The sequence below is a fragment of the Macaca fascicularis genome, chromosome 4, assembly GCF_037993035.2.
Source record: "Macaca fascicularis isolate 582-1 chromosome 4, T2T-MFA8v1.1".
In the NCBI taxonomy this organism is placed as follows: domain Eukaryota; kingdom Metazoa; phylum Chordata; class Mammalia; order Primates; family Cercopithecidae; genus Macaca; species Macaca fascicularis.
In genome coordinates this window covers 65,951,624-65,972,509 of record NC_088378.1, presented here as the reverse complement: position 1 = coordinate 65,972,509, position 20,886 = coordinate 65,951,624, and the positions used below count along the sequence as shown (strand labels likewise).

At 46.0% G+C, this 20,886-nt stretch overlaps 1 protein-coding gene across 15 annotated transcripts in view; it reads right to left on the bottom strand.

Moving 5' to 3' along the window:
- ZDHHC14 (zDHHC palmitoyltransferase 14) overlaps nt 1-20,886 on the bottom strand; it is a 299,524-nt gene that overhangs the window by 39,547 nt on the left and 239,091 nt on the right. For 13 of the 15 annotated variants that reach the window (XM_005552195.4, XM_005552194.5, XM_045391337.3 and 10 more), the window contains 2 exons: nt 5,925-6,062; nt 1,780-1,828 (listed from right to left, as the gene is read on the bottom strand). In XM_005552195.4, the coding sequence (XP_005552252.1) occupies nt 1,780-1,828; nt 5,925-6,062 (187 nt within the window). The remainder of the gene's footprint in view (nt 1-1,779; nt 1,829-5,924; nt 6,063-20,886) is intronic. The other 2 variants (XM_045391336.3, XM_074037327.1) reach the window with 1 other exon arrangement.

Genomic DNA, 20,886 nt, shown 5'->3' with positions numbered 1-20,886 from the left:
AGCTGGCAGCCCGGGCCCCAGTGCCAGTTCTGAGGCACATTTATAAAACTTAATGTGACCAGCATGCTTTCATGATACAAACGGTTCCTTGTAAGACTCAGGCAAGCCTTTTCTTTAGGAAGGGAGAGACAACTTGGCTATGAGCTTTGTGGAAGCAAGGTTCCCTGAAGACAGAAGGGCACAGAGAGGTGACAGTGGGGGGATGTCGCCCCTGGTAGAGTTAGGGAGAGGAACAGAGGAGGACATTTCTTGCTGAACCTGATCCTAATAGCACAGGTATTGAAGATTTCATTCATTCCCTGGGTCACCTTTCCTTTCAGTCAACTTCTTCCCAAATCATTAACAGAAGACAGGACCTTTCTGTTGAATTTATTCTCCAAGTCTCCTTTGTATACCTTCCTTATGTCCCAGGCCCCATCCACAATACCGATCTGAATTTTAAAAGTATTAGTTGACAATAGAATCTGGATCTGTAACCATCATCCTATGCTGCCCACAAACACAGAGGTACTGGAAAAAGAGATACTGTCTATTACAGAAATATATATGTATTTATAGGACCACATTTGTTTTCAGATCTATTGAAATATCTCCCCTGCTCAAACACACATACCAGTTCTCAGGGACATGGCAGGCTGACTTTCAGAAGAACATGTTACATACATAAGTCATATTAAAGTTCTTCATTCTTTAAGAATTCTCTACCTCCCTGGGCATGGTGGTTGATGCCTGTAATTCCGGCACTTGGGGAGGCCCAGGCGGGCAGATCACTTGAGGTCAGCAGTTTGAAACCAGCCTGGCCAACATGGTGAAACCCCGTCTCTACTAAAAATACAAAAATTAGCCAGGCATGGTGGCACATACCTATAATCCTAGCTACTTGGGAGGGCGAGGTTGTAGTGAGCCGAGATCATGCCACTGCACTCCAGCCTGAGTGGGTGATGGGGTGAGACTTGGTCTCAAACAAAACAAAACAAAACAAAAACGAAGTATTCCCTACCTAAAGACGAAAATTACTCTGAAGAGTAATGAGAAGTTCAAGTCCAGTCTACCTGATGATATGAGGAAGAAAGAGAACTGAGTCCCTGACGAGCCAGGTCAGGGGGTCCCATCTGTATAAAGCCTGGGGCCCCTGGGAGGGATGGGACCTCATTCAAGCACTTAATGGGCACACACTTTTCTTTCAAGATTCAAAATACTATGGTGCATCCCCATATTTATGCTTGGGAGGATGGGAAACAATCCTCATTAATCCAAACGACTCGAGACTGACCATCTTCAATCTGTTCAGGGTTATAAAAGGGTGTTCTGTTCCTGGAAATAATATAGTGATCCGAATGGCAAACTGTAACCCCCAACAGAATCAATACAGAAGGGTCTGAAGACTCTCACTTGGTGACAGCATACCAGGACGCAACCCACACGTGGGCATCCCTACATGTTCTGTGTGGACCACCTGCCAATCAAAATGAGATCAGTTGCAGCTCCCAGCCCTACTTCTCCCCAAACCAACCTGACTGAACACAAATCCATCCTGATTTCTGGGGGTGGGTAAGAATTCATACTTGGCTTCCAAGCCCTCGATTTAAACAGGCTGAGTCACTCGGGGATGGAAGTATTCAGAAGCTACTGCTCCTGCCAGTGAATCTGGGGGAGTTCTTTGGAATAAGATACATGAGAAGCAAGGCCAGGGCAGAAGATGAGGAGGTGTGCGCATAGAAGGTCAGCCAGATACTCAACACATTAGCATCGTGAAAACAGAACCATCACAAAGGATATCTTGCAGGACTGTCCTTAAGGGCATTTAGGAATCCTGTTTGCTGTGAACCTGTGGGAATGAAACCAACATTTAGTATTCAGACATAAACAGCCTTCGTGCTGAATGCGCTCTCATCTACATAAAAATAATAGATGGCTAAAGAGCAATGAAATAATTCTATTTTGTAAGTGCTACGACACCCAGTTTACTGATCAGAGATTGAGACGCCACTAAAGTTTTTCCCCAAGAAAAGGGAGGATTCATAATCAGGCCCAACATCTGCAGGGTATTTTTTCAATAAAAGCAGATGGATGTCTGCACACTTTCCCATAAATTACAGTTCTGATGACTCCTTTGTTTTCCTCATTTTAATAGGAAAACAGAATACTGCATGCTAGCTTTTCTCTTCTGTTTTCCCCAAATTTGTTAACTTTTGACCCTGGAAGTTCTGGAAACTAGGCTACATATAAAAGACTTCTTTTTGTACACCCAGAGTAAACAAAGTCATAAAGCTGAAATTTATTAGACTTCTTTTGGGTTTTAGACATTTTAATATGAGCTGTCTTAGGCAAGAAAACATTTCTTTAGGGGCTTGAATAAAGAAGCATCTGACAGAAAGCAATTTTTATTTTATGCATTGACATCATACTTTTAAAAATAAAAAAGAGGTAGTTTTAACAATCCCATCTTGGGGTAGCAGTGCCAGGTCCCTCTGTGCTGTGGGAAGCCAATGAGCCTCTGGGGACATCATCCGGCCCTCGTGCAGCAAGGAAATGACACAACAGACGGGTGCTATGGTGTCCCTGTGGCATATGACCGCGGGCACAGCTGCACTGTGGGACTTAGTGGTAGGGGATGAGTGGCCACCGCGTCCCCATGTGCCCCACTATGGGCGACCACCTGGGAAGGTGAAGAGTGGCTTGTTCTTCCCAAGGTCCCTTTCCCTCTGTGCCCACGGCCCATGTGTCTGAGTAGTGGGACACAGGGGGTGGGAGAGGCTGTGGAGAGGAGCTGCGTGGAGCGCTAATCAGGAGAAACGGTGCTTAAGGCTTCCTCCTCCATCTCTGCCAGCCCCGAAGGGCACAGATGCAAGTGCCTGTGCGGCCACGTGGAGGAAACGAAGCCCTGAGGCAGATGAGGGACCAAAAGAAATGATTTCTCTTTCTCTACTGCACCCTAATTATGTGGCTTGCCTAAACCCTCCTTCCTCTCCAAGGAAATCCAGACTTGGCCTTCCCAGGAATCTTGGAGGCCACAGAAATCTCGCCCACCACTCCCTGTCCAGTCCTTTCTCTAAGAGCCCAGGATCCCACAGAGAGACTCAGATGACAGTTCTCCTCTCTGCCTGTGCCAATGTTTTCTGAGGCTTAGGGGGTAACAGGAGCCATGTAAACCCCGTGCCCTTCCCAAAGCATCACATGCCAAGCCAGATAGGGTGGTGGGGTCGTATCGTGGGGTTCACTGAGGAGGGGGTGTCGAACAAGGGAAAAGGAAAAGTTTTATTTTCTTTTGCCCAGAATATTCCAATAACTTACAGGCAGGTAAACTCTTAATACTTTTGTGTAGAAGAAGAGATGCAGTTTTGCAATATTTAAGCATAGACAATAGTAAAATCCAGTTTGGTGGAGCCAGGGTGAGTAAAACCTTAGAGAAGCTGAAAGTGAAATACACATCACAACCGGAGTGCGGTGGCACGTGCAGATTTCACTGTGAGAGTGTGTGTGAGAGCATGTGTGTGTGCAACAGCGTGAGTGTGAGCACAACAGCGTGTGAGTGCAAGAGTGTGTGAGCATACTGGTGAGTATATATGAGTGTGGGTATGGCTAGAGTGTGAGTGTGGATGTAAAAGGGGGGGTGTGTGAGTGTGGGTGTGTAAGGGTATGGGTGTGGGTGTGTAAGGGTGCATGTGAATGTGGGTGTGTAAGGGTGTGTGTGAGTGGCTGTAAGGGTATGAGTGTGTGAATGTGGGTGTGTAAGGGTGTGTGTAAGAGTATGCGTGTGTGAGCTTATTGGTGAGTATATGAGTGTGAATGTGGCTAGAGTGTGTGGGTGTGTAAGGGTATGTGTGTGTAAGGGTATGTGCGATTATGGGTGTGGGTAAGGTTATGTGTGTGAGTGTGGGTGTGTAAGAGTATGTGTGTGTATATATATGGGTGAGTATGTGTGAGTGTGGCTAGTGTGTGAGTGTGGGTGTGTAAGGGTGTGAGTACGTGTGAGGCCATAAGCATGCATGTGTGTGTTCCCTGAGTTTATGTATACGACTAAGCACGTGACAACTGGCCCTTGATATCCACAATGTAGGGACAAGGCCATAAATACAATCCCATAATATACACAAAAGCATCTTGAGGTTGTTAAAGGTGATATAAAAATACAATGTCTAGGCCTGGTGGGATGGCTCACGCCTGTAATCACAGCACTTTGGGAGGCTGAAGTAGGCAGATCACCGGAGGTCAGGAGTTCGAGACCAGCCTGGCCAAGATGGTGGCCCTCTCTACTAAAAATACAAAAATTAGCCAGGCACTGTGGCCCACGCCTGTAATCCCAGCTACTCGAGGCAGGAGAGCTGTTTGAACCTGGGAGGCGGGGGCTGCAGTGAGCCGAGATCCCGCCACTGCACTCCACCTGGGGCAACAGAGCGACACTCCATCTCAAAAATAAAAATAAAAATGTCCAAACACTGCCTTTCAGTGTCACGTGTGTGCTGGAGGATCGGTTCGTATTTCTTCCCTAGTTGTGTCAACAACTGCTTCTTTGAAAATAACATCTAATGCCCTAGTCGTTCTCTCTGCTTCTTTTGTCTATTAATGCACAGATAGGATCCTAGCCACATTTTTGCCATTTTGAGGACTGCGAAAATAGAGCCAGAGGGTGCCCCTGTCTGCATCCTGCCCAGCTGGTGTGGAAAAGGTGGGAGTCCATTCTCCTCTTGCAAGTCCACCAAGTTATGGCTCTCAAGCACATATTACACATTTGTGTCACATTTGGATGAAAGATTATAGTCAGAAAGAATGGGAACTAGGATTGAAAATACCTATGAAAATTTGGGATGGTCCATTTAACGGCCCAGTTTGACTAATATTCAAAAAGAATGAATGCAAAACATTTCCTCCCACCCACTTCCCCACCCCCATAGGAACCCACCAGAAGAGAAAGGGAGGAAGATGTGCTCCTAACATGAGCCTGAGCCCAGCCCACGCCATTTGTGGTTTGAGCACTTCGGCCTGGGAAGGAAGTGAAGCCTTTGTGCAGATACTTACGGAAACATTCCAGAAAGAAGCTACGGACTTGCTAATGAGGGGTTACGCTTCAGGAATGTAGACAAGAGGCAACGCTAGTGCTTAATGTTGTGTTTCGTACTGTAATGGAAGTTCAAAGGCCTAAATTTATAACTCAATGCAAATTCACTTCCTTCTCATTACTTTCTATTGTAGGAAAGTGAATGACCAAGAGACAAAGGAAATTCAAAGTTACAAGCCTCAGAACAGGAAATGAAAAAATGCCATTTGCTTAGGCAAATCGATATTGAAATCATTGATTTCCAAATCTAATTTTTAATCAAAGTTGCTTCCTTTCTATGTCAGGGGTAGTTAGCTCATGTTCTAGCAGATACTTAAACATCTTGTCACATGTATGTTTTTAACATATATAGATTTGTGTGCCGGAAAACCTAGTCTTCCTTCCCAGACATCTTTTCTAAGGAGGGTGACTGCTGACTGTTCCTGCATAAGGTGATGTCACATTAAGGAAGAAAACCTTGCTCTTCAATGATCATCACTGCAGCACATCGTCCCTTGTGCAAAATGTGGGGATGAGTCTTCCAGGGGACCCGTTAGCAGGAGAAAAAGTGAGGTCACTGAGGTTGGAATAGGGACGTGCGTATCGAGGAGGAGGTATTGTTGGTGAAAGCGCAGCCTGGCCCAGGTGTGAACCCTGGAAAATGCTGTGAAAGATGGGGTGGGGAGTGGGGGATGACAGGGGACAGAGGAGGGATGGAGGAGGGTGAGAAACAAAAGCGAGGCAGGCTGGAAGTGAGGAGGGGAAAGGGAGAAAGAAAGGGAAAGAGAGAGCCCGAAATGATCAAAATATTAAATCAAAATCAAATCAGAAAACCAAAGTCAGGCAAATGGTTACATACGTAATCTGATTTCGCCAGCATACTTACGAAGAATGACGTGGGTGATAACGAATGCAAATATAAAGACTGTCAGAAAAGACAGAGATAAAATAAACATATAAAAAAATCTGTAGTTTCTTTTCCCCACACAGTTGCCTACCCAGGGACAGTGGTGATCAAACCGTTCTGAAATGAGAGGCAGAAAAAAAAAAAGTGGAAATCAATTAATAAAATGTCTTTTTACTTGCAGGAGCCCCGCCCCTCCCACCCAATATTCTGATAATATAAGACAATGATATTATTCTGCATGTTTCCAAATTAACTACTCAGAGAAATGTTTCACATCAAGACAGTTCAAGGACATTGTCATTCTTTCAACAGAACGCAGCTGTTTTGAAAAAACAAAGCGTATGCATTCTTCTTAAATGGCAACTTAAAGAAATAGGAGGGCAAATCTCATTTCTTTTGGAAAGTAAAGATTTCTCTCTTTGGTAAAAGAAACCTCTTTGATTCACTAAACAACAGTCCCTTAAGAGGGAACCAACATCGACTGATGGTAAGTTCTGGGCTGGGCTTGGATGTCAATCAACTGACCTTCTTTGCATAGTAAATGGCCATAGAGAGAGGCCACAAGGGGCCTGTGACAGGACAGAGGGACAATCCTTTGTCCTCAGTTACAACCGTTCAGCAGATATCAATCACATTTATTAATACATTTAGCCTCAAAACATTCCTATGAAGAAAACGATGGTGTTACCCTATTTTACAGATGGGCAAACTGAGGCTTAGAGAGATGGGAGACTGCCTGCACTGGGCCATTCAGCTCAGAAGCAGAGGAACTAGAACTTGAGGTCAGGCCTTTGAGAGCTGCTCCCATTTTCTTATCGTACAGGCTGCCTCTGGCACTTTGTAAATGAGAGAGGGTCTGATATGGACATCATTACATGATTACCCATGGTACCCTAAGTGCAGACGCAAGGCCTCTCACCTGGACATCTGCACACAAAGTCTGTAATGCATTTAAGATTTGTTCTTCCCCTTGCAAGTAATGGCAAAGGGCTTCTCTTGACTACTCAGCTGATCTATTGAGAACACCATCCTAACACACCTGCTCATACAAGACTGCCTGTGGCGGCTGGGGAGGACACCGCTGGGCATATGACTTAGCTTTCTCCTCCGGCTCTTTTCTTATTTATTTATTTATTTTTTTTGAGATGGAGTCTCGCTCTGTCGCCCAGGCTGGAGTGCAGTGGCCGGATCTCGGCTCACTGCAAGCTCCGCCTCCTGGGTTCACGCCATTCTCCTGCCTCAGCCTCCCGAGTAGCTGGGACTACAGGTGCCCGCCACCTCGCCCAGCTAGTTTTTTTGTGTGTTTTTTTTTTTAGTAGAGAGGGGGTTTCACTGTGTTATCCAGGATGATCTCGATCTCCTGACCTCGTGATCCGCCCGTCTCGGCCTCCCAAAGTGCTGGGATTACAGGCTTGAGCCACCGCGTCCAGCTCCTCTGGCTCTTTTCTAAGCTGAACTTGTATCCAGTTTTCATATTTCATCTATCTCTATGTGTTTGAAAACATACCGGGAGTGCTATACGAGGTGTGACCATATAACTAAAACCTTATAAAGTTAGGCAGGCAGTTAGTTTCATGACTTTCTGGTCATGTATCATAAATCGGTCATCTTGTGTTTTTGGTCAAATGCAAACTTGTTTCTTGAAAAGGGCATGAGGACACCTGAATGACAGTGGTGGCAGAGGAACTGCAAGAGAATCATTGCTGTCTGCAAGTGGCAGTAACAAGAAACAGCCAATCTGAGCAGAGGACTTGAGGAGAGATTTCAGAGCTCCCTGACCTGGTGATAAGCTGATGGCCTATGATGGTGATAAGATGCTGACACTCAGTGAAAACAATTTGTATGAGCCTACCCACGTGAGCTACATGTTAACATGTGTTGCTGGCCCCCCATAGCTGAGAGAGCAAACCCTGCACAAAAACCACCTTCCTGGGGCTGGGGAGGGCTGTGCAGGTATATCAGGTGTATCACAGAGAATACCCGGGGCCGGGGAAATACTCTGTGTGATACTGGAATGACAGAAACATACAATCATACGTTTGCCCAAGGCCACAGAATGGACCACACCTAGAGCGAACCCTAAACTGTGGATGTTGGATGATGATGATGTATCAATGCACGTTCATCAATCCTAACAAATTTATCCACTATGATGGGAGATGTTGATAATGGGGGAGGCTGTGCATGTGGAGGGGAGGGGTGGATGGGAACTCTCTGGACCTGCCTCTCCATTTTGCTGTGAACCTAAAACAGCTCTAAAAAAAAAAATTAAGTGTTTAAATATTAATGACAAACAAATCTCGTTTCCCCAAGTTACTGATCTACACAGTCTGTATAATGAGAGGTCTATCTATGTGACGACGTGCACACAGAGAAAAGAATCTGAATCAGCCAGAATTTCTTAAGACCTGGAGGATGTCATTTTGAGAAACCACTTTTCTTCTCCATGTATGACTAAAGAAAATGGGCATGAGAGTGAAAGCTGGGGGCATAAAAGCACATGCTGGATTGGAATCTCCTACTCACTCTAGGAAGGCTGATCTCTCAACGGTGGGTTTGAGCCTCTTAACTGAAGTGAAAATTGCCTACCAGCAAAGAAGGACATAGGGCCTGGGAGGCATCGTTAACACCAGGGACCAGCATGAAGGTCTTGCAGCACACTACAGACCATTTCTACCATAGGAGTCAGTTGTATTTTTAGCTTAGAAAGTTTAATAACAGCTAAGCTGTGACACTGTGCTTTCCCGACGGAGGCAGAGTAACTACCGAAGTGAAAGCGACAGATGACGCCGCCGAGACAGTTGCTCGTGGAGTCTGGGAGCTTCTTGGGAAACCAGTGCCGTCTTAGAGATGAGTGTGAACTCCTGGCTCTCCAGTAGCCCTGAGCTAAAAGCAGTTCCTGTCTAGAAACTTGTATTGAAAACTTTTTCTGGCAAACTTTTTCTGGGATTTTAGTGGCAGGAATCCCACTAAAAATCTAGGCTCACTGAGAAATTACCCTACTGAATATTTTTCATGTCCTCTGTTGTGTTTGTTGAGTTTATGGTGGTAATGAGTCTGAGAGGCTCAGTGGGTGCCTCCAGGGAGTCAGGAAGCATCAGAGTCCTTGGGCCGGTGGTCTCACCTGCCTAACCCCCACCCCACACTCTTGCACCTCAAGCCTGCGTGCTCTCCCCACCTCCCTGTCTGTGCTTTCCTCTCTGCCCAACATCTGATGATCAGTTGCACCCAGGGTCTCTTTTCCATGGACTGTCTTTTTCTCTCACTGGCAATCCCTTTTCATCCCAAGGTCCACATGCCACTCTACACTGATGACTCCAGAATGGTGGCCTCTCACCTTCAGCAACAGACTCCTGCTGAACGGCCTGACTGGCCCTCAAACTTGACTTGTCCCAGAGAGGACATCCTGTCCTCCCTCCCCAAACATGTGCCTCTTCAGACTCTCTATCTGACCAGTTGCTCAACTCAGAACCCCAGGCGTCGTTCCTGACCCTGCTCTTTCTCTCACCCCGACATCCAACCCATGGGCAAGTCCAATCAGCTGGACCCTGGCTGCATCTGAAAGACTCTGCTATGGTCTAAATGTGTCCCCCGAAGTTCATGTGTTGGAAACGTAGTCCCCAGTGCAACAGTGTTGAGAGGTGGGGCATTGAAGAGGGGATGAGGTCATGGGGGCTCTGCTCTTATGAATGGTTACTGTGGGAGCAGGTTCCTGATAAAGGAATGATCCCCCTCTGCCTCTCACACTCACTTGCCCTCCCGCCTTCTGCCATGGGAGGACATAGCAAGAAGACCCTTCCCAGATGTAGGCCCCATGGCTGTGGACTTCCCAGCCTCCAGACCTGTAAGAGACTAAATCTCTGTTCTTTATAAATTACCCAGTCTGTAGTACTCTGTTATAGCAGCACAAAATGGAGTAAGACATCCCCACATTTGTTTTACACTTGTGCTTGTCTGCCAACCCTACTCTAAGCCTAACACATATTTGTCAAGTAACTGAATACACTCTCATCCTATCAAAAGGAAATCTGCAGGAGTAAGTGCATTGCCCAAGGTCACACAATTAATGTATCGCAAAGCTGGGATGGGGGCCCAGCTCTGTCTGTCTCCCAACCTGAGCTCCTGTCCATTAAATGCTACACTGCCTTTACTGAGTATTTTCCATGTACCCAGTACTGTATCAGGTGCTTGGAATACTAAGAAGAAACAGCCACAACATAGGACACCATGACTTCAAAGAGTTCCTTGTGTTATTTGGTGAGGACACAATTTTCAGATGCAAAAATACTCCTCAGATCCAAGGAATGAACTCCTAATTTAGCTTCCATGTCAGTCAGCTGGATTGCCATTGTTGGCAGCAGACAGCATTCTTCCTTTTCGGGTCAAGGATGAGAACAGGCCACGGAAAAGCAGTGGCCCTGTCCTGGTGGGAGAACCACCCTCCTGCCTCCAGCTCTGAATGCGCTCAGAGGAGCGGAAGCTAAAGAGCTGTCAGAGTTATAACTTCCAGTGGGGAGGCTAGTGTCATTCAGTATCCAGGATAGAAAGTTGTCAAGAATTAGGCACAAGCTGAGCTGGGGAGAGAGCAAGGGACTGCAACCAACACATGACATAGCTCCCCGGAGCCCAAGTGAGCACATCTGAGAAGCTCCACACAGCCAAACTTAGAGTATTATTTCTATACCTTCTGTGTGGAAAAACTGAATGGCTGTCCTGTGTGCCAGGGGTGGCAGGGTTAGGGGCGCATGTGATGGGAAGTTCTTTAACAAACACTTTGAAGTTGCTGCCACATTCCTTGATTCTAAAGTTTGGGTCCTGCCAGAAGGCAGTGGTCTCTATACCACAGTATCTCTGGAGAACTCATTTTAAAAGATGTATTAGGTCTGGGCACAGTGGCTCATGCCTGCAATCCCAGCACTTTGGGAGGCTGAGGCAGGCAGATCACGAGGTCAGCAGATCAAGACTATCCTGGCCAACATGGTGAAACCCCGTCTCTACTAAAAATACAAAAATTAGTTGGGTGTGGTGGTGTGTGCATATAGTCCCAGCTACTCAGGAAGCTGAGGCAGGAGAATTACTTGAACCTGGGAGGTGGAGGCTGCAAGCTGCAGTGAGTTGAGATAGTGCCACTGCACTCCAGTCTGGGCAACACAGCGAGACTCTGTCTCAAAAAAAAAAAAAAAAAAAAAAAAAAAAGATGTATTGGTCTGTTCTCATGCTGCTATAAGGGCATACCTGAGACTGGGTAATTTATAAAGGAAAGAGGTTTAATTGATTCACAGTTCCACAGGGCTGGGGAGGCCTCAGGAAACTTATACTCATGGTGGAAGGGGACGCAAACGCGTTCTTCTTCACAAGGCAGCAGGAGAGAGAAGAATGAGAGGTGAGTGAAGGGGGACGTCCCTTGTAAAACCATCAGATCTCACGAGAACTCACTCACTATCATGAGAATAGCATGGGGGAAACCGCCCCCATGATTCAATTACTTCCCACTGGGTCCTCCCACCACACGTGGGGATTATGGGAACTACAATTAAGGATGAGATTTGGGTTGGGACACAAGGCATAACCATATCAAAAGATAAGGAGCTACTCCCTAAGAGCCAGCTGGTGAATGGAATACTGAGGGTGGGGGATGGCTGGAAAACCTGGAAGGTTCTAGAAAATAACAAGACTGAGTTAGCTAGCCCGAGGATCCTGGCCATGCCTCTGGTGGCACCAAGCTGCCTGCAGCAACCTGTGGACTTGCTCTCCTCTTTCATCCAGCTGGTTCCCAGAGGGGAGGAATCATTTCTAGTCACCCTCAGAGCCCTGGCACCTATATGCCTGGCATGCAGTAGACACCCAGTAACTATGGATTAAGTAAAGGCAGAAATGTTTTCAATCTTGTTTAGTAGGTCTATGAGCGATCACTACTCCAGGTTGCCAGGTGAAGACATTGACAAATGCAAGCAAAACATGAGATTCTGGGCATGCCAAGCATAAGACAAAACAGGGGTCCAGGACTTCTGAATACATTCTGAGAAGGTTGAGGGCTGGGAGATACTGACTAGGTGCTAAGAGCTGACAACCGTTGGCCTGGATCAGCTCATGCAGAAAGAGTGGGAGGAAAGAGATGGTGGGAGGCAGGGGTGATTTTACTCAAGCTCCATGGGGTACCAGTGAGAGCCTCAGAGGCTACAGTGGAATGCAAGTCACCTGCCCTCAGATCCTAAGTGGACAAAGAAGGTTCCATTAAAGTGACCAGTGGGAACATAGTTCCGGTAAAAGAGCTATGGTCCTATTTTGTGAACCTAAAACTCTAAATAATGATGAAAACAATTTTATTTTATTTATTTATTTATATTTTGAGATGGAGGCTTGTTCTATTGCCCAGGCTGGAGTGCAATGGCACGATCTCGACTCATTGCGGCCTCTGCCTCCTGGGTTCAAGCAGCATCTCCTGCCTCAGCTTCCCGAGTAGCTGGGACTATAGGCATGCCCACCACCACATCTGGTTGTGTTGTTTTTTGTTTGTTTGTTTTTTTTTTTTGATATTTTTAGTGGAGACGGGATTTTGCCATGTTGGCCAGGCTGGTCTCGAACTCCTGACTTCAGGTGATCCACCTGCCTCAGCCTCCCAAAGTGCTGGGATTACAGGCGTGAGCCACCACACTCAGCCTGAAACAATATTATTAATGATTAAGGAAAGCTACCAGTTACTGAGTATCTGCTGGAAGCATCATTTCATTTAACTTGACAGCAGCCCTGAGGGTAGGTACTATACTCCATATCTGACAGCAGAGGAAATCAGTGAGAAAGGTCAGGACACTGGCCCCATCCTGAGCTTAGTCAGCTGCGCCTTTCCTCAGATTAGAGGAAGATTTAATTTCTGGAAGAGATCAAATATGAAAAAGGGGCCTTAAAAATATGGAGAAGCAGAGAATTATTACACTAGGACAGGGACCAAAAAATCCGCTGAAATATTGAGGGGAAAGTATTTGCAGAAGTTATATTTGAAGGCTGCTGGAGATGGGAATGAAATGTTTGGCAGGAAATGTTAAGAATTTGAACTCTCCCAGAAGTTGGATTCTAACACAGGCCCTCAAGAGTGGATCCAGAGTTCAATAAAAATTATGTCCTGTGGCCAGGCATGGGCAATGGAGAGGGGACCCAGAGCCAGGATTCTGCATTTTCCATGCAGCGGTCATAGGCTCTTGGCAGACGGTGGCTCAGCTTGGTCAGGATGTGGGGAATAAGAATCTCAGCCTTGTTCCCCAAGAGTGTCTTGAGAATCTGGTGGAAAATAGATGGAAATGTGCAATTGAAGTTTAAATTTCTAATTTAAATGTTAATCACATTTAAATTAAGTCACACGTTTTTAAAGGTCTGAAGTAGAAAATTACTTTTCTTTAAACGTAGGGCTTTTTTACCTCCAAAATTAGAAAAATTTTGCCTTATGCGGTATATTCTATTTGTTGTTTAGAAAGACGAATGTTGAGATCCAGTGGAACATATTGTATCCTGCCTCTATGGTCACCACATAATTCATAAAATTATGCAATAGGAATATATTTAAATATTAAACTAGCTGAAGGATTAGAGGACCAAGCCCTTCCTTAGACTCTAAATGATTCGAGGACCAAGCCCTTCCTTAGACTCTAAATGATTCGAGGACCAAGCCCTTCCTTAGACTCTAAATGATTCGTGCAGCTCTAGGTCTTTTGGTAAGATCTAAGTTACAATAACTTTGCTACTGTGTCCGGTGACTCAGGAGAGTTCTGAAAAGCAACCTCACCTGCCTTGCTCCACCTACCCCTGTTTTTATATAATCTTTCTACCTGACCTTGCTTTGTGTTGGGCACCGTGCTAAGAATTTTACATGGACTGTGTCATTTAATTCTCATGAAACCGGGTGAACTCAATGTTATTATTCCCATTTTACAGGTAAGAAAACTGCAGATGGAGGAGTCAGTATTGGAACCCACGTGTTATCTGCACCCTGAGCCACCACCTGTGACTGCCTCCCCCTTCAATTCTCTGCTGGTAGCTGTGCCAGAGTGCCCCGAGGACCCAAAGCATCCTTGCTGGAGCAGACACTCAGGCTGATCGGGTGATGGGTACCCAAGGCCCAGCATGGCAGCAGGAATGGGGACACAATGGGACCCGCCACACCAGGCCTGGCCTTTGTGTCCGGGGTCCCCTGGGACTCTGCAGCACAGGAAAAGAACCCGCCCATGTGTGGAGAGATCCGCCCTCAATCAAGTCAAGGTGGCCTCATCCTCAGCAAAGTGAATGTTGGAAGAAGCAGAAACTTCTTATAGAGACGTGGATTTGATAAAGCTGCTTGGCAAACATTATTGTTCAGATTGTGGAGCTTGGGGGGTGCTAGGGTTTGAATATTTGCCCCCTGTGAAACTTACATTGAAACGTAATCCACATTGTAACTGTATTAAGAGGATAAGAGGCCGGGTGTGGTGGCTCAAGTCTGTAATCCCAGCACTTTGGGAGGCCTTGACGGGCAGATCACGAGGTCAGGAGATCGAGACCATCCTGGCTAACACGGTGAAACCCCGTCTCTACTAAAAAAATACAAAAAACTAGCCGGGCGAGGTGGCGGGCGCCTGTAGTCCCAGCTACTTGGGAGGCTGAGGCAGGAGAATGGCGTGAACCTGGGAGGCGGAGCTTGCAGTGAGCCGAGATCGCACCACTGCACTCCAGCCTGGGCGACAGAGCAAGACTCCGTCTCAAAAAAAAAAAAAAAAAAAAAAAAGGATAAGAAATCTGACTATGGTATTTGAGAGGTAATTAGGGGTAGCTGAGGCCATCAGGGTGAGGCCTTCGTGGCTTCCTAAGAGGAGGAAGGGAGACCTGAGCCAGCATGCCCAGCCCCCACGCCATATGTGATGACTTGGGCCACCTTGAGACTCTGCAGTGTCCCGGTCAGCAAGAAGGCCCTCATCAGATGCATTCCCTCAATCTTGGACTTTCCAGCCTCCAGAACCCTAAGAAATAAATCCCTTTTCTTTGTACATTACATAGCCTCAGGTATTCAATTATAGCAACAGAAAATGGACTACGAGGGTTCTCTTGGGTAAAGCAATGTATCAGGTATGGTTTCTTCCCCCACCCTCTCTTCTCAGCTCCTTTTGTGAAAATAAGTCCTATCTGCTTAATTGTATGAAGAAACACAATCAAGAAATCATATTAACTAATTCTGTATCCTTAAAGTATTATTATAGCACTTCCGCACAGGGACTAAATTTCTTCACAGGTAAAATGTTCAATTAGATAAGCTCTAAGATGCCTTTGAGCTGGAAAATTTAATGCACAAAGACTCTGTTTTATTGTTATCTACATGAATTCTTCTGGTTTTGAGTCCTTGTCAGTGTTTTATAAATCAAGATTCTGCAGCATTTAGCTCCATTTGTTAAAAAAAAAAAAAAAAAAAAAAAAACCCTAAAACTAAAACATTTCAGTGTAAAACCAATTAGTAAAATGTAGCACTGCTGTGACCTTTATGCTACAATGTAAACACCTTGGACAGCGAGGTGGCTGACTCTAAGATGTTCCTCCCCTCCCCACCCAGGTCTCACTGCCTCCTGCCCTGGCCTTCTCTGTGGGCATGAAATGACGGAGCTTGACTAGTAGACAACAGAGGTCCCTTCAGCTCCCCAAATAGGCAATTTTACACCTTTCTATTTCCTCATGTTTTCCGGGTTTGTTTAAATTCTGTTTTTGTTTTTGTTTTTGAGGTGGAGTCTCGCTCTGCCACCCAGGCTGGAGTACAGTGGTACAATCTTGGCTCATTGCAACCTCTGACTCCTGAGTTCAAGCGATTCTCTTGCCTCAGGCTCCCGAGTAACTGGAATTACAGGAATGCAATACCATGCCCAGCTATATATATATGTATTTTTTTAAAAAAATTTTTAGTAGAGACCTGCCTTGGCCTCCTCATAAATCCTGTTTTTTAACCCTGCTTTCCAATGTTGGGTGAATTTTGTGATTCGAGGAGGACAAATGTGCACTGCAGAGGCCGACATTCTGAAGCAAGTGACACCCTGAGTAACCTCTGCTAGGTAGAAACAAAGATGATTATGAAGCCATTGAGAAGAGAAAGAAAGGCCTTGAGAGAGTGAAGAAGAAGGTGAAGAAAGATGGTTTCATTTGTAATATAAATAATTCTCAAAAGGAGATGTAAACAAGTGAGTAGAAATGATGATAATTTAAAAAGCGAATTGGCCAATTAGGATCTGAAAGGAAATCCCACAATTCCCCAAATTTAGTGTGTGGAGGGTTGCCATTTGAAATGAGAAATTTTAACTAGGTGGGAAAGATTGAGTTCCTGCACCCAGCACTCTCCTATTTGCTAAGAATTGGAATAAGAGCCCACTGGAGAGGTCTCTGGGCTTCCTAGAATTTGGAGCTGAATCAGGGCTCTACATCACCATGGTAAAATCAGTCATGTGGCCGGGTGCGGGGGCTCATGCCTGCAATCTCAGAACTTTGGGAGGCCGAGGTGGGTGGATCATTTGAGGTCAGGAGTTTGAGACCAGCCTGGCCAACATGGTGAAACCCCATCTCTACTAAAAATACAAAAATTACCTGGGCATGGTGGCAGGCACCTGTAATCCCAGCTACTGAGGAGGCCAAGGCACAAAAATCACTTGAACCCGGGAGGTGGAGGTTGCAGTGAGCCAAGATAGCACCACTGCACTCCAGCCTGGGTGACAGTGAGATGTGGTCTCAAAAAAAAAAAAAAAAAAAAAAAAAAGAAATCAGTCATTTAAGTTCAAATTTGTATAGCCTCAAAAACGGTCTTTGTGTGTTGGTGGTCTTCGGTCATTCTCCACCTGTCGTTTGTGAAACTCTGAGATAAGCTCCACGTGAGCAGTGCTTAGTCCTCAGTAAGTCCACGTCACTCCTGCCCCACCCAAACCCCTTAGCATTGACCTTACGCCATCTTTGGGTTTGCAGGGCCAGAAACTATGCCTACGAGTTCTCCTTAATTCTCCATGGAATAAAATAATTATCTTACAAAATTGAAAAACAAACTCGTGCTATCATCTAACACCCCTCAGAAACTTCTCAATGCCTCTCTAGAAATTAAGGGCCTTGAAACCAATAGTGCCACCTTAGATCAGAATGGCTGATGCATTTGGAAGGTTTTCTGTTTTTCAATATTCATTCACATTCTTTATTTCACTCACTCGATCTCCACCCTGTGACAGAGGACAGGCAAGGAAAGCAGCTTGGAGTGAAATGGAATTGCCAGTGTCTAGAACCAGCTTCTGATGTTTGCCCACCACCCTTTCCACTTCCCCCATCCTTGTGACTCTTACGTTCTTTCATGTCCTGTTATTAAGATTTTTTGAACCCTCAGTCAATTTATCCTCAAAATAAAGATTTCAGAATACAGTTGTCTCATGGGCATATTACGTACAGAAAGCTAGCAATTCTCAGGCTCTTCAAAACCTTCTGACTACATGTATACACGGTGAGAAAGTTGTATATAACCATCGTCATGCTTCTCCAAAGTAAATATGTTTCTGGGATCTTGTAGCAAAGAGTTCACATTGTCTGGGCACAGAGAGCTGCGTCTATGAGCAGGACCCAATGGCTTCATGGATTGATGCCAGTTCCCTTAAGAAGTCAACTATGGTGAGTCCAAGTAGAATCCATTTTTTAAAATATTCAAAAAGAATGAGGACCCTCTGCAAAACTTCAGAGACATTTCATTTTTCTGAGTTGAAACTGGAGACGCAATCTCATTACTATTGTTGTTAAGATACAAGGCCATATATGTCTGTATTTCTTTCCTCAGGAACCCTCAAGGAAAGAAATGTAGATATGTACCACCGTACTGTGTACTTTTCAAGGGCTTTTTCACGTATCTCATGTGGTAATAAAAAGATATATATACTGTGGTGTCTTGTGACTGTCACTAATGCCCGTTATATGAGGTAAGAGGAACAGATGTTCCCCCGTATATACTCAGATTCACCTGGAGGGTTCTTTCCATGAGGCTGCCATTCATGCTTATAATATTCACGATGATGCTTGGCTTTCCGCCTCCAGGTGGGTGATGGTCAGAAGACCCCCAGGGCATTCCTGCTCTGATGGTCCATAATCTGAGATCTGGGGGCCCAGGGAACCCCAGGGTCCAGCACTCCCCATCAGGGGTCCTTGTGGCTCAGTCTGGCTCTCTTGGGACACGTCCTGACCATCCCAATTTGGCTAACACGGAACAGAAGCAAAGCCACTCTCAGGTGTGCAGAAGGGGCATTTGACACCCAGACATCTGTAGAGCCTCCCAGCATTCTCATGGCACTCCGTCCCTGCACCCAGATGTCTGACCCCCCTAAATGTCTGCTCCTCCTGCCTCGTGTGTGGTTGGGATTTTAGGGTATACATCTGAGATTCCACAATCTCCCTGTCCCTTCAGTTTGAGGTTTGGTCTATGGCACACGCTCAGGTCAGGGAGGGAGCACCTGGGAGTGGAGCAGCCTGGCAGCCCTTCCTGCTGGGCACAGGGCCGCTCATCCTCTAGGGCGCCTGTGGGTACTGTAGTGCCTGGCTCCAGCCTTGGGCCTGGCATCTCCCTAGGGTGAGCTGACCCCCTGGACACTTGTGGACCTAATTGTCCCACAGGCCCTCCCCTTCCGCAGGTCCCTAGCTCTGGTCATAAAGCTCCCTGCAATCTTTCCTCCTTATAAACCACCTCTTCTTTGCTAGTAGCGTCCCCCAGGGGGAACCCATTCATTTCGTGCCCTTTGCCGCCTCAACCCTCACATCCGGGCGGTCAGCAAGAGGTGGTCATGGTCTCTCTGATCTTTCCTGTTCTGATCCCCCGTGTCTGAAGGCCACTGCACTGTGCCAGCTCTTGTCTTGTCCCTTCTTGCAGAAGCCACTATCACATCTTCCTGGACACCCCTCTTATGTGTCCCCCACACTGTTGCCAACGGGGCCTTCCAGTGCAAATGGCATCTCAGAGCCTCTTGCCTGAAGTCTCCGGGTGGTTCCTAATGCTGCTGGCGCCCCACTCTCCCTCACTGGCTGCAGCCTGAATGCATCTGCAGAGCCGAGTGCTCTGAGGTCTGGGTTTCCAAGCTGAGCTCCTTGGGTGCCAGGGAAACCTCTCGCCCCCTCTCACCTCTTCTTCCTTCCTCTTGAACTACAGCAGTTAGACCTATGTCTGTTTTATATATTGAGTTTCCTCATTATTTTTCATTTTCTAAAATGGATCACTGCTTACACCAAAAAAAAAAAAAAAAAAAAAAAAAAGGCAGTCAGCTAGTAAATGTGGCAAATGCTGACTGTAATTACTGTGAGCAGTTCTGAGTGAAGTTCCCAGGGTTCGATGCTGCCCCGTTATGAAACACCGACATGATGGGCACGGTTGGCAGGACGTAGGACTCTACGGCAGAGGACTTGAACTTGGGTCCTGGCCTTTTGCCTACTTAGTGATGTGATGTGCACAGTTTTCTGGGCCTTAGCAAGTCGGATATGCTACAAAAGGTTATTTCTAACTCAAATACTACAATTCCATAGCTAAATAAAACTTTTCAAGAATTGAAGTCAATTGTGTCTACACATTTCACTGAATGCGGAAATGCTGGCCAGCCCAGCAGCAGGAACTCTACAAACAAAGTATTTACGAGAACAGGAATGCTTACAGACCCAGGCTAGGCCCAGAACAGACTGGTGGTGCTAATGGCACTCAGAAATGACGAAGTATGACATCAATACCCCTGCCAGCAGACTTGGGTCTGCGCAGACGTCTGGAGCTCTAAATATAGTGTGCTGTTTTTGTTTCTTGTTGTTCACATAAAGCTGCAAGCACTTCACTGAGTCACTGCAGTCCAGTCAGCAGGTCCTTAATTACTTTTCTCAACAAAGGCACTCAAAAGAACAGGCAAAAGTTCTACCAGTTAGGACTGGCTATGGAATGTAGGGGGCCTACGGCAAAATGAAAAATTGGGACAGTTGCTTAAAAATCATTAAGAATTGGCCGGGCACAGTGGTTCACGCCTGTAATCCCAGCACTTTGGGAGGCGGAGGCAGGTGGATCACCTGAGGTCAGGAGTTCGAGACAAGCTTGGCCAACATGGTGAAATCCCATCTACTAAAAATACAAAAATTAGCCGGGCATGGTGGCGGGCACCTGTAATCCCAGCTACTCAGGAGGCTGAGGCATGAGAATCGCTTGAACCCCAGAGGCAGAGGTTGCAGTGAGCCAAGATTGCGCCATTGCACTCCAGCCTGGGTGACAGAGTAAGACTTTGTCTCAAAAAAAAAAAAAAAAAAAAAAAAAAAAAAAAAAAAAATCGTGAAGAATTTCAAGCTGGAGACAGCAGAACACCAAGTCCATCTGGGGCCCTGTGCGAGGAAGCAGGTTGTACACCAGCGACCCCGGCCCTGCTAACTGCCATAGTGTTAGTGTTACGGTCTGGGAATGTGATTTTCCCATTTGTGGTGGATCATTGTCTAGCAATTCCATGGGGTTTTCTGAGAGGATTTCTAAGAACATCACACAGTCAGGAGGTTGTGATTTCCTCAGAATTAAGGCCTAGTCAACAGCCCCTTTTCTATGGGGAGCCTTGAGGCTTTCTTCCCCTTGAACTACAGCAGTTAGACCTATATCTGTTTTATATATTGAGTTTCCTCATTACTTTTCATTTTCTAAAATGGATCACTACTTACAACCACCAAAAAAAAAAAAAAAAAAAAAAAAAAGAATCAGTCAGCTAGTAAATGTGGTAAACTTGACTGTAATTGTCGTGAGCAACCGTGAGTTGCCCGGCTAATTTTTGTATTTTTAGTAGATGGGATTTCACCATGTTGGCCAAGCTCGTCTCAAACTCCTGACCTCAGGTGATCCGCCTGCCTCCGCCTCCCAAGGTGCTGGGATTACAGGCGTGAGCCACTGTGCCCGGCCAATTCTTAATGATTTTTAAGCAAC